This window comes from Parambassis ranga, chromosome 16 (assembly GCF_900634625.1).
Source record: "Parambassis ranga chromosome 16, fParRan2.1, whole genome shotgun sequence".
NCBI classification, from domain to species: domain Eukaryota; kingdom Metazoa; phylum Chordata; class Actinopteri; family Ambassidae; genus Parambassis; species Parambassis ranga.
The window spans coordinates 21,037,363-21,052,508 of NC_041036.1; the positions used below are offsets into that span (position 1 = coordinate 21,037,363).

Sequence of the window (15,146 nt, forward strand, 5' to 3'; positions counted from 1 at the left end):
GTGTAAATAGTTGTTAGAGCTCAAAACACAAAATGCCTCTGATATGCATATCAGTTTTTCTGTGTGAGAGACAGAATAAGGAGACTGCTTCGAGCTTTTGGATGAACAAACATTCTGACCTTTATTCATTGAGAACCTGTTTAATTCCACAGCTAGAATGGAATTCTCTCAGGAGAAGATAACTTCTGTCTAGGATGAATTAGATTTGGGTGAGAAGTGTTTTATTCTGGCACTGGGGAAATTGTGCTACCTGTCAAATTCTGCTTCATTTTTAAGGTTTTGGATGAGCATGTACGTTCCCTGCCTGAAAACTCAATATCAGCCCTGGAAATAATATTTCTCTGTTTTGATCAGTTCGTTTTGCAGAGGCATAGCTTCGAAGTTAGATTTTTTTCTGTTATTGGATTAAAAATAAACATCTCACAAGTTTTAAAGACATCAGAGACATCAGAGAATTCATCTATAGAATACTAAATGTATTTCACCATCCGTCTTTGTTCTTTTAGAACTATAGTGAAGAAAGCCCTTTTTGAAGCTGGAAAAAAACAGTGGGCCATGGCACTGCTTCTCAGCAGGAAGGTTCCTGGTTCTAATCTGGTTCGGGCCTGTCTGTGTAAAGTTTTCCTGTGCCTGCATGGGATTTGGTTTTAGATACTCCTGTTTCCTCCCATATACCAAAAAATGTGGATTTTAGGTAAACTGGGGACTCTAAATTGGCTGTAGTTGTGAGTGTCTCCCACCTCTCTCCTGTTGACAGCTGGGATCGGATCCAACCCTATGACCCTGTAGTAGAGGACAAAATTGGATCCAAAAATAATGGACAAATGGAAGTGCAATGGCACTGCATTGTGCCAATAGGGTTGTAAAATTTTGACATGCACAATACACCAGGCTGATCAGCCATTTAGAGGCATTAAACTGACATTAAACTCTGCAAACAAACCGAGGCAGTGCACACTGTATAACATTACTGTATTCAACAAACACCCTGTTCTATGTGTGATTCAGCCTGCTGGGGTGTTTTTATGAGCTCATAAAGTATGTATCCAGCGCTCCCCTGACCAGGTGTGGCCCAAGGCTTTTCTGTAAAATGTTTTGTCATCAAGATCTTGACACTTGGCTGAGACATCCTCTTCCCACTTATACCCACTGTCTTCTGCTCTCATAAGTAGCCCTTAAAGTCTGCCATCAAACTATGACATCTACAATCAGCATGTGAAAGATATGGAGGTGCAATTTGAGTCTGAGCAGTTGCTCCAGACTGTTACTGTAAATGAACAGGGGTTTTAATGATACATATCTGCTTGAAAATAAGCAAAACTTCTCTTAGCACCAAATGAGTGAATATACAGCAGCATGATGAGATGTGGAGCTGCAGATGCCTAGCAGGGGGGGAAAAAGATAACAATGATCAGAGTTTGAACTGGTGTGTTGATACACAGAGGAGAAACCAGCCATTTAGAGTATGCTTTCAGGCTCCTGTGAAGGCAGCATCATGTCGACATCCTGTCAGACGCATCAGCAGCTGAGATCAGAGATGTGGCTCTGAGCAGCCTCATCAGAGGCGGTCGCTGCTGGAAATGTTCTCCTGATTGTCTGCCTAGCAGGATTTTTACCTCAGCATGAACGTGGGTCAACAAAAACTGCCATCACTCTTACTGGCCGCTCCCTACTTAAAGGGTCCAGTCAGCCCCAAGCCACATGCTAATGTAATCAATTAGCTATGAGGTTAATGTGAGTTGAAATGTGAAGCTTCCCAATTACTTTGATTTCCTCTCCCTTGTAGTATCAATAGCCTTCGGTTAACACTGTCAGAGTGCAACCACCCTGTGCTAATTAGTGTTTTTCAACCTACTTCAGCACCAGATGAGTTGGGCTGACTGAGCTAAGAGAATTTTCATGGTCAGCAGGTTCTTCTAAATGAAGAAACACTAAATTAATACTTGCTTCTTTATTTAAATACACATAGAGAGTTGGGAGCATAGGCATTGATTCTTTAGATTGCCGACCACCCACGTGTGCCAGCTTACACTTGTCATTGATTTGCTAATGACGACATTTTGCTGATAAAACTAGCATATTGGTTAAATGCACAAATTTGTAATAAAAATACCAAAAATATCCATCGACTGGACACCAACAGTGTGTAGACTGTGTGTGTTTGTTAAAGAGAGTTTATGCATGCAAGCACGGTGAGCACCCACAAGCAGAAATATAAATCGCCGCCCCTGATTAGGAGTATTAAAGATTGTAAAATGGTTCATTTTAAGGCCAACTCTTAAATATTTCTGAATCTAACTAGTGACTAAAACAAAGCGGAAACAATGGTCTTTAGAAGGAAAACAAATGAACCCCAGTCACAGTACATTTAGTGTAATGCCACTATCCGTCCCACCACCTCAGCCTGATGCCTAGTTCCATGATATGTTGTGTTGGAAGTCATTAGCAATTGACCTGTTTTGTTGTTTGTTCAGACCAAAACTTCCTGTGTCTGAATCAATATGTAATCATTTAAAAATGGGTCACAATAGTAGAAATGGGTTTTTTAATTTCCTAAAAAGAATATGAAACAGAGATAGAGCCCTAAGTAAAAAGTACACCTACTTTGAGTTCTATGGTTTTACATATCAGGACATAATACAAAAAATCAGCTGGTCTTTACCAGGTCTTAAAGCAAGGTAAATACAATTTCAGAAAAACTACAGCACATGACTTTACACAATGTCATTCAACAAAAATGGTGAGGAACTCATCTTTACAACATTGTTTCAGTTCATTGTTCAAATTTGTAGACATTCACTCAGTCCCACCACGCATTTCACCCAGGTTCAGGTTGGATATCATCATAGCTGCTGTGCTTTGAATCATCACAGCTTTAACTGTCAGACCGATGGACTCGCATTTGTCTGTAGAACACTCTGGTATACAGAGAAGTTCATGGTCTACTCAATGACTGCAAGGGGTCCAGATCATGTAGCTGTAAAACAAGAACAAATCCTCATCCCTCCACCACCATGCTCGGAAAAAGCCACTCTTATTTGGTCCTTGTACTGTGAAGCACATTAAAATCAAGCATGCTCAGTGAGGTCTTTAGACTGTGACGTGTAGATCTTAAGATAGAGTTTATGTTGTTTTTTTCTTGCTCGTTGATGTACCACTGCAATCTCTTCTCTGAGATCATTGCTGGTGTCTTTCCCTCTTGCTGTTGTAGAGATAAATTCCTCCAAAATGATGTGACAGACTGATACAGTCACACAGGGAGACATAACTTTAATATTTTGCTGCTAGAAGCTGTTGAATCATCATGTGGACTGTTCAAATCCATGGAGGTGATTACACTTGGTGATGTTCGCTTAATCAAGACATTTAGCAGACATTTGATTAGCTGCTGCTTTACCTGTTGTACCTCCTATGGAGGCAGTAAAGATGACCTCTGCATTTCTGGCTTACATGTAATAGGGACTATTTTTACCAGCAGATTAACCGACACATTCTGTATTCTGTTTATTGTAGTGAGCTACTGTGTGGCTCACTTGTGGAGCTTCATGTCACAGAGGAATAGAAACAGACATTGTGTGTTAGTTTGATTAAAACATTGTTTGACAAGTAGATTTGTTGACAAGAAGAGATGTTGTTATCTTTTAAGGTTAGAAAGCCTGGTATCCAAGAGACAAATATGCATAGTACATTTTCTTTTTTAAAACAAATGTATGGCAGGCTCTTTGCTAATGCAATCCTTGGACAGTTTGTTGAATATCTAAGGCATTTAGTGTACAGGGAGAAGTGAAGGCTGTGTAGAGACTTGTGTACAGAGAAATAAGTTTTATTGATGTTTGTGGTACTTTCTGTTGGTTGCCAATAGAGTCTGATAAATGTCTCCGATAACTCACACCCCCCTGTAAATTGGCTTTCAGACACTTCCCTTTGATCACCTATAATCTCCACTGTTGCACATTGAATTTGTGTTGCCAAATCATCCCTCCCTTCCCGTCTAGTATAGCACTCACCTAGTTTTTACCATGCACTAGGAATTGTGGTGTCTGACAGCACAAGGTGACAGATTGTTTCTTTTTTTTCCATTGAGTATGACATATTCACCAGCTGCTCTGGGTTGCCAACAGCTTTTCAACACATTTGCATCAAGGACCGCATTAGAGTGTGATTTTAGTGTTTAGATTACAGTGCGTGCCTTTTCTCAGTTTGCAACAGGCTAAACTAAGGAACCTAACGGACTGAACTGCAGTTTGTCATTATTGATGTTTGCAGAATTTATTTTTGCACTTTCATCCTGCATAATTGTTTTACTTGTTTTAATTTAGTATTTCCATTTCCTCTAAGTGTCTTTTTTGGACTTACATCTGAGGGGTATGGGTTTTGTTGTCTCAGTGTGTCCTTATTGTAATTTGAGTCTGTCTGTGTGTTTCCCAGGTCCATGGGGAAGATGCATGGGCAGCGATTGTGGCCCGGGTGGCAGCCAAAGCCGAGCAGTCTGGTGCGCCCACGTGGACGGCTGGACAACCCTTCACACCAACTGTGACCAGGGCCAGCGTCCCTCCAACCAGAGAAACTGTTTCCGTGTGTGTGACTGGCATAAGGACCTTTATGACTGGAAACTGGGTGCCTGGAATGAGTGTGTGCCAGTGTCTGCAAGGACCTTTGGGGCCCCACGGCTGTCCACATGCAGTGGGGGCGAAGAGGGCATTCAGACGCGGGAGGTGGGTTGCATACTCAAGTCAGATGGGTCTCCAGCAGAGGATGCCATCTGTGAGTACTTCGAGCCCAAACCTCGTCTGGAGCAAGCATGTTTGATCCCTTGCCCTCAGGATTGTGTGGTTTCCGAGTATTCGCCATGGACGTCCTGCTCCAAAACGTGCGGAACAGGCCTCAGGAACAGAGTGCGCAGTGTCCTGGTGCCTCCGATTTTTGGAGGTGCTGTCTGTCCCAATCTGACAGAATTCCAGTCTTGTAAACCGGGGCCATGTAAAGGTCCAGAAGGCATGTACAGTCTCAGGGTCGGACCTTGGAGCCTTTGTGCCCTCCCTCAGACTCGGACAACAAGGCAAGTCAAACGCAGGAAGGGCAAAGGGCAGGGACTCAGGGATCGAGTAGGGGTCAAAGATCCAGAGACAAGGGAACTTATTCAAAAGAAACGGACCAGAAATCGCCTTAACCGACAAGAGAGTCCCTTTTGGGACATACAGGTGGGCTACCAGACTCGGGATGTGACCTGCATACACAGGAATGGAAGTGCTATGGGACGCAAGTAAGTGGCAACATTTTTATGCTAATGCATTTTTGGTCTAATACAGTCTGATCTTTATGTCTATATAAAGTCGTGGGTTTCTACTGTAGCAGCTAGTGATGCCAACTTTTTCCTCCCGAAGTTTTTCTTCTCCCTATCAGGAGGTGACATGTAGGGGAGGATGTTTATCGCTGCCATGCTGACAGAGCAATGAGGCACAGCTACCCATGTGGTGCATTTGATGTAAGCTTCCAAAGGATGGAAGGTGCAATGAAAAAAGAAATTGTGACTTTACATTAGATGTGGCCACAATCACATGTTGCAGTCTTTAGTGTGTGTTAAATTGAATCAACACTCAAAATGCCTCAGTAAATACAGTTTTTTTTCTTTCTTTTTCTTTTGTTAAGGCACTGCTGAAAATAAATGTGGCAGCTTACATAAAGGTGTCGTTAAAGACATTGCCTTGCGAATGACAGATAAAACAAGTCAGTAATTTCAAACAGTATCATAAAGTAAAAAATTGGAGCCACATCCAACAAATCATTACTTGAACAGGTCACTGAATTACCCCTTATGTGGGAACCATTATCCAAATAACTTGCTGTAACTATATGAGTGCTTCCATTTACTGCATAGTGGTAAACCCACATGGGATCTAACCTTTTGCTTAGGCAGTATTATTGCTGCAAGCCTGACTGAAAATAAGAAGGATCAAATGGCTCTCATTCACACACTCACTGACAGCAAAGCCTTACCAATGAAAAAAAAACAAAAAAAAACTTTTTTTTATACACAGTATAATCCCATTCACAGTATCTCCCCAATAAAACTACTTTCTCTGACTGTTTAACAGTCTATGTGTCTCTCATTGAATTTTTATTAACCTGATATTTACTTAGGTTTTAGACAGATTGACTTCCATCTCTGCAGGAAACATCTGTAATCATCCTCCTTGCAGGTAGAATTATGTTAGCCATAGTGGAAGCAGTCTTGTTTTTCTGCTGTCAGTTATAATTGCAGCTGATGTGATTGTGAAATTGTCTGATTAAAACAACAGGAAGAAGTAACACTGGGGAATGTGAATACATATGGTTCTAAAAGATATATTGTGCTGAATGAATAATAAAACTTTCTTAATGGCCATTAGTAGTTTTTGTAACTATAGAGACAGACAATAACTATAGATTGGAATGTTTTTGATGTCAGCCATAGGTGTATGAAGAGTCGTTGGGAGGCTCTGACTGTCAACATGTCGGCAGCGTCACAGTCCACCTAAACTTCCAATACAGACAAAGAGGTGGAACATAATTGGAGCTCGTAAGCAGGAAGCTTGTGCTTGTCACTTACAGCGGTCATGCCCAGTTATGCAGAATTTTACGCCCAAATAAGATTTAAATGAGAGTTAGAATTGACCCCAGTACAGTTAAAAAACTTACAGATCTTTTCAAATATTTTCTGTTCCAGGCTGTAAACATATTTATTTCTGCTCTAAGGTTGGTTATTTTAACATGGTAATCTATTGGGATTGACACACTTGCCAGGCCCCAGAGGCTGAGGGGTGAAAAGCAATTTTTAACACTTCCAAGTAAGCTTCATGTTTTACATTCTCTGGTTGCTATTTTAGAATCACCCGCTCATCCACTACTCCCTACTCACTACATAGGGACTTCTTTGTAGGGGATTCTTTGAGTAATCATCATTTTTACAGTTGCTAATTGTTGTCTTGCATCATCATGTTTTCATTGTGCAGCTGAGACTCAGCATGTTACCAAAGTGTTAGAACATAGTACATAATATCTAAGATTATCATTTATCAAGTTAGCAAGCTACCTACAATCTGGTATTGGTTTCCTACAATTTTTCATAATACCATTATTTATTCAACTAGCTAATAATCCTTTGAGTTTGGATAAGTTAACTGCTGTAAGACAGAAGCTTTAGACCATTTATTTAAAAAACTGTATTCTTTTAGTTCCTACAGTTTAATAATAATGTTCCCCTAAAACAATAAAGCCAGCACCAACAGGCAAGGAACTGTGTTAAAATGAAGGATATATTTGTCGATCATTCGTGACATCAGGTAAATCTTTACATTCTAGTTATTATATGCATCTAATGAACAACACAACATAACACAACATAACATTACAACATAAAAGTGAAAATTTGCCCTTACGTCCTGAGATAACTGTTTCTCTAAATGACAAATAATCCCCTCCAAACAAAGGATCAACAGAAATAGACACTTTATATTAACTTTTAAAAACTAGGCATGAATCCGTAGATTCACACCATTTAGAGGTGGATGAATATGAAAAAGCGAATCTTGTCAGATCAAAACCTCAGATGACTTTATGACATGACTGGGGTAATTTCCTCTAAAGAGCTGCTGGAGCTGTGGATCATCTATCATAAGCTTTCTGTTACTCGACTGACAGGAACTTTTTAAGTATTGTTGCTGTTCTCTAAAAACTTGTATTTGGGGCTTTCATAGGGGGCTCTGATCTCCTGGAAAGAATCAATAACAGTGTCAGTAGAGCAAGCCTCTATTCATATCGCATCGCATATCGCATTCATCCATCACATGCCACTAGTATTCAAAGATTTGATCAATTATGTACCAAATCTATTCATTAATGCTTTGTTTGCGGTGTGCTCTCAGCAGTGACTGAGATCAGATATTTCAAAGGAACCGTGAAAACAACTCACATGCCCTCAGGAGCATAAATATTAATCCTTGACTTGTTTATTTCTTGTTCTAAAATATTCATACTTGTTTTTGCCACTTTCGTAAAAGTGGAACAAACTTCCCAGTGAAGCAGAAAGCCGTGCGTTTCCTAGCCAGACGCTCTCCGAACATCTTGGTCCCCCTCATTTCCAATTTTGTTTGATGAACATCTGTCATTGGGCTGCCTCTTTCTCCATAGTCCTCAACTTGTCCCTCATAACTCCAGCTTCTGTTCCATTAATCAGGCTTGCATCTTGACATTTCACTATGGGGGAATATCACATATCATGTCATGTGGAGGGTTGTACATCTTTTTTTGGTCTTCTTCTCCTCTTTTTTGCCACTTCTAAGGTTCCAAAGTCATAAAAAGGCTTCTTTAATGATTTGACCCACATAGGATTATGTTTTTAGAGTTGCACTGTTTTGATGAAGGCATTTCAAGTAATGAGTGTACAAGTGTAGAAATATGGCGACTGCCTGTATCCTGTGTGGAAAACCCTCAGACTTCATTGTGGCAAATAAAACCTACAGGCTTAAAAATGAGCATTTTCTGACATCATCTTACTTATTTAAATAGAGAATGATTGTCCTCATTCTGTCTGAATGACTGAGATGAAGAAATAATGACTTCTTTTTTGCAACTTTGAAATCTTCTCAAAAAAAAAAAAAATGCTTGGGCATGCACACACAACAAACGAGGACTCAAAGGATCCAATGGCAGAGAAAATGGGTCAGTGGCTGCATTAGGGGCTTTAAAAAAATCCAACTGAGACAGGAAATCGAGCTATCACCCTCAGTGTGCTACAATCACTGTTTAAATTCCATATTGTTTTCCTCCAGAGCAAAATGAGCCAGCACGCCGAGTGCGTTTGGAATAAAAATGGCCGAAGATTTTTCTCTTCAGCATCACTTCAAAGGCTTTGTTTTAATCTGCACAAGACACAAGAGTTAAAAAAAAATCACACACATACACTGCTCATTCTAAGCTCATACATTTCCACATTTATCCCATAAGTCTGAGTTGCTGGAGGTGAAGTGTGGTGGCAACGTCTAAATGAGAGGTTTCTAAATGAAGCAGAGCTGTAATTAGCACTAATAGCTCGTCAGCTGCATCGCCTCAAGGGGGAAGACATCCAGACTGAGTAGCAGAAAGCAGTCGTCTTTAGTTAGAACAAATTTCTAATGATTCGGAAGGGACCCAAAGAGGACGGGTTATTCATTACATCTGAGTGATATTTAGATGATGAAAAAAGATGTGTGAGCGACTGATCATGAGTTGTTTTGGTTGTCTTAACACTTAATGTTACAAAGCCAAGCCACTGCTTTTTTAAATCATTATGTGAAAGTGATTATGCAGCGGGTAAACTAATGACAGCAGTGTGACAACAGTCCAGGACAGAGGTCGTGTGTCACTTTGTCAACCATAAACAGTGCGGAACACAGACAGCGGTAACAGACTTAATGAAGCACCTATGACTGTATATAAAGATGAATGATGAATGTTAAGTGATGTCACTGTAGGATTTATGAGCCTGCAGTGGCTGCCATCTTGACAATGCCTGACAAGGTGGTGTGTGAGTGGGGTTTGGCAGAGTGACACCTAGACATATAGATAGCAGCCTGTGATGACACCAGCCCCATCACCCAAAGCTGTTAAACTTTTAATTATGCATTTCTGCCAGAGAGCCTTTTACAGGACATTTCACAAGGAGAACGTAAAGAGGTTGATATTCCCAGATCTTTCAAGTGTCTATGTGGGTGCCCTGCTGTGGTCACAGTTACAATAGTGTATATCAACTCAAATTCATCATTCATGCCATTCATTATTGGCATTTTTATATGGAGGCCTATGTGGAGAAAGGCGCTTTTGAAGCTAGTTTCAAGGGGCCATTAGAGGAATCACATTGTTTGGCATTTCCATGTTTAATCCTCTTTTAAACATGTTTCAGGCGTGGAAGTGTTGTAGTGAAACAATGCAATGGGTGGATGGAGATTTTGATATTCATCACTTACATTTTAATTTCCTTGATACAGCTAGTGCAATGTTGTTTTTCTCTGTTTTGTGTGATATAAATGTCACATATGAATATGGGTTTATTGTCAGCAGATGATTAGCTTAGCCCAGCATGAACACTGAAAATAGATTCTCTGGATTTAAAATAATCTGTCAACACCTTCAGTACTCACTATAAACATTATTGTTTCTCTAATTGTACATCACACACTATTTCCCTCTTCTCTTTCCCAGCCTGTGCACACCGAGGGACCTGCCGCTGACCATGCAGTCCTGCGTCCTTCCAAAGGAATGCCAGGTTACTGAGTGGGCAGATTGGAGCCTCTGCTCCAAAACCTGCTTGGACTTGGAGTCTCCCAGAGGCATTCGCACCAGGAGCAGACAGGTTGTCCAGTTCCCAGTGGGTGAGGGGGCGGATTGTCCATCACTGGAGGAGGTGGAGGCCTGCGAACCTCAGGGTGACGGTGTGCCGCCCTGCGCTACGTGAGTTTCTCTGGAGTGGGAGGAGAGCAAATAGCAAGTGAGAAAGCAGGAGGGAGCTAGAATCTAACAGGAAATGCAGATGTTGGTTTCACAGCTTAGCACTCGTCAGGTGCTCATGTTTCACAGGGACACAATTGCATGTTAAGCTGCAAAGATACCCTCCTCCTGGGTTACAGCTTTGCTGTGAAACACTGCAGGGAGTCTATTCTGCATTTCAGGGACAAATAGAAAAGTCAGTGTTTAGTTTTTTAACCTCTAAAGGCTGTGCAGGCTTCCTATTGACTTCCTTTATAGCACAATATCACTGAGCTAATTTGCTCTCCTGGGTGGGCAATAGCAGGGTGTGTGTGTGCCTGTGTGTGTAAGACAGCATATGGAGATAGATTAGTATAAGTGCTTGGGGTGGTGCCAGACACAAAGTAAAGACAAATGGAAGCAGACTGTAAGGATCCTTGAATCCAGGAACTCACAGAAAGATTTAAAAAGCAGGCCCACGGATGGATCAGGTTCAACACATATCTTCTTTCCACATCTATTTCTGCTTGGTGGGATACTTATTCCTAATCTCATCCTGCAGAGGGTTTGATTTTCCATCCCTGGTTCCATGTCGTCCATCATTATATTCATGTATTTTTGCAGAAATCCTCCTTTTATGACAAACTTACTAAATGAGGATGGAAAGGATGTCCTCTTGATTGTGATTCAAATATAATGAACAGAAACTACATACTCCTCTGATGAACTCAGATATTCCTCTGTTTGTATTAATCAGGTGCTCCACACCTCTGCCAAGCACATTTTATAGTACAATAAGCATTTCTAAGCTAATCTGATTGCAGCACGTCTTCGTGTGGAGCATTGTAAATTGCCACATTACACCCACACACGTCTCTCTTTGTTCTTCTTGCCTTGCAGTTTCACCTGGAGAACCACCGAGTGGAGTGACTGTCGGGTTGATTTGTTGCTAAGCCAACAAGACCGTCGACGTAGCAACCTGACAGGGCTCTGTGGAGGAGGCCTGCAGACCCGAGAAGTTTACTGTGTTCAGGCCAATGCAGAGCTTCTGAAATACCTCAACGACCTCAGAGAGAAAGACAAAGGTAACATGTTTATCTGCATGTAATCAATTCTTGTGCATAATTCAGTGTCTGCTACCGCTTTAACTCATTCACTCACAGCTAACCAGGAAACAGCTTTTAATGGTGCAGCGATCCCTGACCCCATGATCCCAATGATCCCAATGTGTTCCAGGTATTCAGGTTAGAGGGCACTGCTGTTAGAGTAATACCTGCCTCATCCCTCTGTGCAACATCTTCTTTAACATCAGGTACACTTTTAGTCCTGGTGTGTCCTGTACACATGGACCTTTTCTATCCTAACTCAGAGAACTTTCATGACAAGTCTTTACTGTTCATGTTCAAGGGGTAGTTAATTTAGCAATACCATGGTTTCCAGTGTCTAAATGTGAGGCAAATCTTTTAAAAATGCAAAAAACATAAAGTGCAAATTGGGTATGTTTTTATGTCAAGTAGTTGGTTTGAATAAATTATAGTAGCAACATACCATGAGATGACTGTAATTAAACATAGAAGAATGGAGGTTATAAACTGGAAACAGATAACTAGGCAGTCAACTTTTTTTCAACTAAATTTAGTTTTTTCCATTTTACTTTTTTGATGCAATACTTAAAATGCACATAAAAACAGGCTGATGAAAAGCTATTGTCTGCCTTCATGCTGACTTCTACTAGGAAGGGATCTCACCTGGTGTGTAGATATAGGAGGGGATGAAAAATCTTCGTAAGACACAAACTTATTAATCATCCCTTGCACATGCATTCTTCCTACACAACACTCATCTTCCTGTTAAAAGGGTTAAAAGTTTTTCCTTGCCACTGTTGCTCTTAAGGGAGTCCAGGCTCTGGGTCTCTGCAGTATAAATAAAATTGAAATGAATGAAATCTTCATCTCACAATGAATCTGTATGCTCATTCATAGGAGCAGCTCAGTTTGTTGCTCAGGAGTTTTAGTAATAATGCATCTTTACCTCATTTCAGGTCCTTCAGAGCTTGTCTGTTTTCTTTGCAATATATAATCATAAAGTCGGCAAAAACAATGGCATGTACACAATATAGTCTTGCGTAGATGCACTGTTCCTTGAAAGGGTTTTACAAGAGTGTTGATGTATTTTTCAACAGTCCCTTCCTATATTTAACCCATTGAGCATCATGAATTACCCAGGCAGTGGTCCATAAATGCCATCCATCTTCTAATAAAATCACAAAACCACATTCCTGGGTTATGGGTCAATTTATTTATTAAATTTAAATTACCCCAAAACAATTCATGTAGTGTTTATGTTCACAGTGAGGAGATATCATGCCTTAAATTATGAAATTAACCAGTTCAAGAACTCACTAAACATGCTTTCCTCGTGTAATCAATGATCTGAAATGGTTACACTGTTACAACATCAAACTGTTGACTCAAACGTCTTTGCTGCTCCTCCTGTGTAATTATCATATAAACAATATGTGAAAGAAATCACATTTAGTCACATGTTTAAACTGCATTGATCTTAGAGGCTGTTTACCATCTTGTTTATGCTACAGTAGTACACTGTACACCACTGCTGCATACATCAAACATCCTGCAAATAAATCTGTTCAATTCTCAAGTGTAACTCACATTTATGTGATCAAGCCTTAGTATGTGGCACTCTCACATCCTCCACTCCCCCACACAATGTATAGGGACTGCCGGCCTCGGGTGGATTAGTAGCAGATAATTGCTTATCAAACGCTTGGAACATGAGCCTACATGTTGACTCAATTCATGTCCAAATATACAATGACATTTCATTTGCATGAATAGTCGCTGTAGTATTTTTCTTCTGTCTTCTAATATCCCACTGTGGCTACATTGTCAGTTTGTCATCAGAACATTTAACCCGCCTTCCACCCGTCCGCCACTGCTCCTTCCTCTAAACCACATCAGGTTTAGAAGAGAGATTTGTCTGCTTGTGTTTCCTGCTCCTGCTGTGGCTTGTCAGCGGTCACAAGTGCAGAAACCTCTGTTTCTGACACTTGTCAAGCCAGCTTAGAGTCAAAGCTGCCCCCTTAAAGAGGGTGTTAAAGACATTAGTTGAGACTAAGCTTATGGAGGCCAAACACGGTGATCACAAGAGTGAGAGTGACAAAGTGGAGAAGAGGTGAGATGCCCTCTTGTAATTTGTGTCGAATGTAGGGAGATGCTCCTCTCACGCAAGTAGGAGAGAGAAGGAAGAGAGTCTGCAATCCTTTTAAAAGAGAGCTTTGCCTAAGTCTGTAATATCCAATCATAGTTAGTTTTGTTCAGTACTTTTATGTCTGTTGATACATTTTTCAAAAGCCTTTATAGGTAAGAAGCTAAACAAAAGATGAAGGTAATAATATGTAGTTCATCATTGGTGAAAGGTGCCCTTTAACCTCTTATTGTTGGTTTATTGAACTGCAGGCCATTTCTTGGACTGCACCTCTGTGTACAATCATGGCTAAAAGCAGAGAGAACTGAAGTCTTTGTGCAGTCATAAAGATATAAGCACATACAAATGTGAAGTGGCATTTCTTTTTTTATTGCTTCAAGAGACTGATTTAAGAGATAATTAACTGTAATCAGTATGTACAACGTTTTTCTATCTGTTAGTGTGAAAAAGTAGGAGCTCCACATACTCTGGATATATTTAGCCAGTTGAAATTTACTCTGCATGTCAACTAAAGAAAGCCAGCAGAGTGAGATGAGTGAGATGATTAGAGCTTTCTAGTAGTGCTGAGGAGTGCAGTTTGGAGTTTTTTAGAGGATCTTGTAAGTGTGTAGTTGAGTGCCTAAAATTACCTATTCACTCTGAGTCTGCATCACACATGGTGCATCTACCTGTTTTCAGTTGCATTTTTTTTATGTAAATTTGACATAAAATAAAAAAGCATTTTAAACTTGCCAGTAGTACTGTGGCCAAAGAGCGCCACACAAATGCAAAAATCACAACAGGAATGCAAGAAGCCACCACACAAATGCCAAATACAAATACAAAGGTCTGAGGAGTCACAATGGAAGGTAGCCCCACTACAGATGTTGATGAAACTGCTGTGAGAGCGAAGTGGACAGATGCTACTTTCACTGTACTTTGTCTCAATGCAAATGCTAATGATGCTTCAAATTTAGCTTCATAATAGCTCAACATTATACAGCAGGGAAGGTGTAAAGACAATTATCAGCATTGTTTGTTTGTGAAGAACACATGTAAGCTGATAAACGTCTCACTTACAGAAGTTACACAATTTCTCCTTCTAATTCACTTTACCAGTTTTGTCATCATGTGTTTTGAGGTTAACTTCTATTGTGACTAACTTCTGTTGTCAGGTTATCAGGTGTTTGCATTTATCTCACCCTAGTTACCCTTCTCAGCTACCGTAGCTTTGCAGTTCAGGGGGTTAAAATCCCCGATTGGTTCAGGAAAAATATTTCCTGAATGGTAAAATAATCTCGGGAAATGTTAAATAAATGCATGATGAGGGAAGAGCTCGTGGTGAGTTTGCTTCTGCATCAGTTTTCAGAGGTGGAATTGATCGTCAGTCCTTTGCTTCAGCCCTAATTAAAGAATAATGAGTCTGCTCCACAAGATTAAATCCATCGACTGACACT

General features: G+C 40.4%; 1 protein-coding gene across 1 annotated transcript in view; it reads left to right on the forward strand.

The window, feature by feature from the left end:
- thsd7ab (thrombospondin, type I, domain containing 7Ab) overlaps nt 1–15,146 on the forward strand; it is a 127,761-nt gene that overhangs the window by 42,134 nt on the left and 70,481 nt on the right. The window contains exons 2-4 of the mRNA XM_028425480.1: nt 4,429–5,263; nt 10,219–10,467; nt 11,383–11,567. Of these exons, the coding sequence (XP_028281281.1) occupies nt 4,429–5,263; nt 10,219–10,467; nt 11,383–11,567 (1,269 nt within the window). The remainder of the gene's footprint in view (nt 1–4,428; nt 5,264–10,218; nt 10,468–11,382; nt 11,568–15,146) is intronic.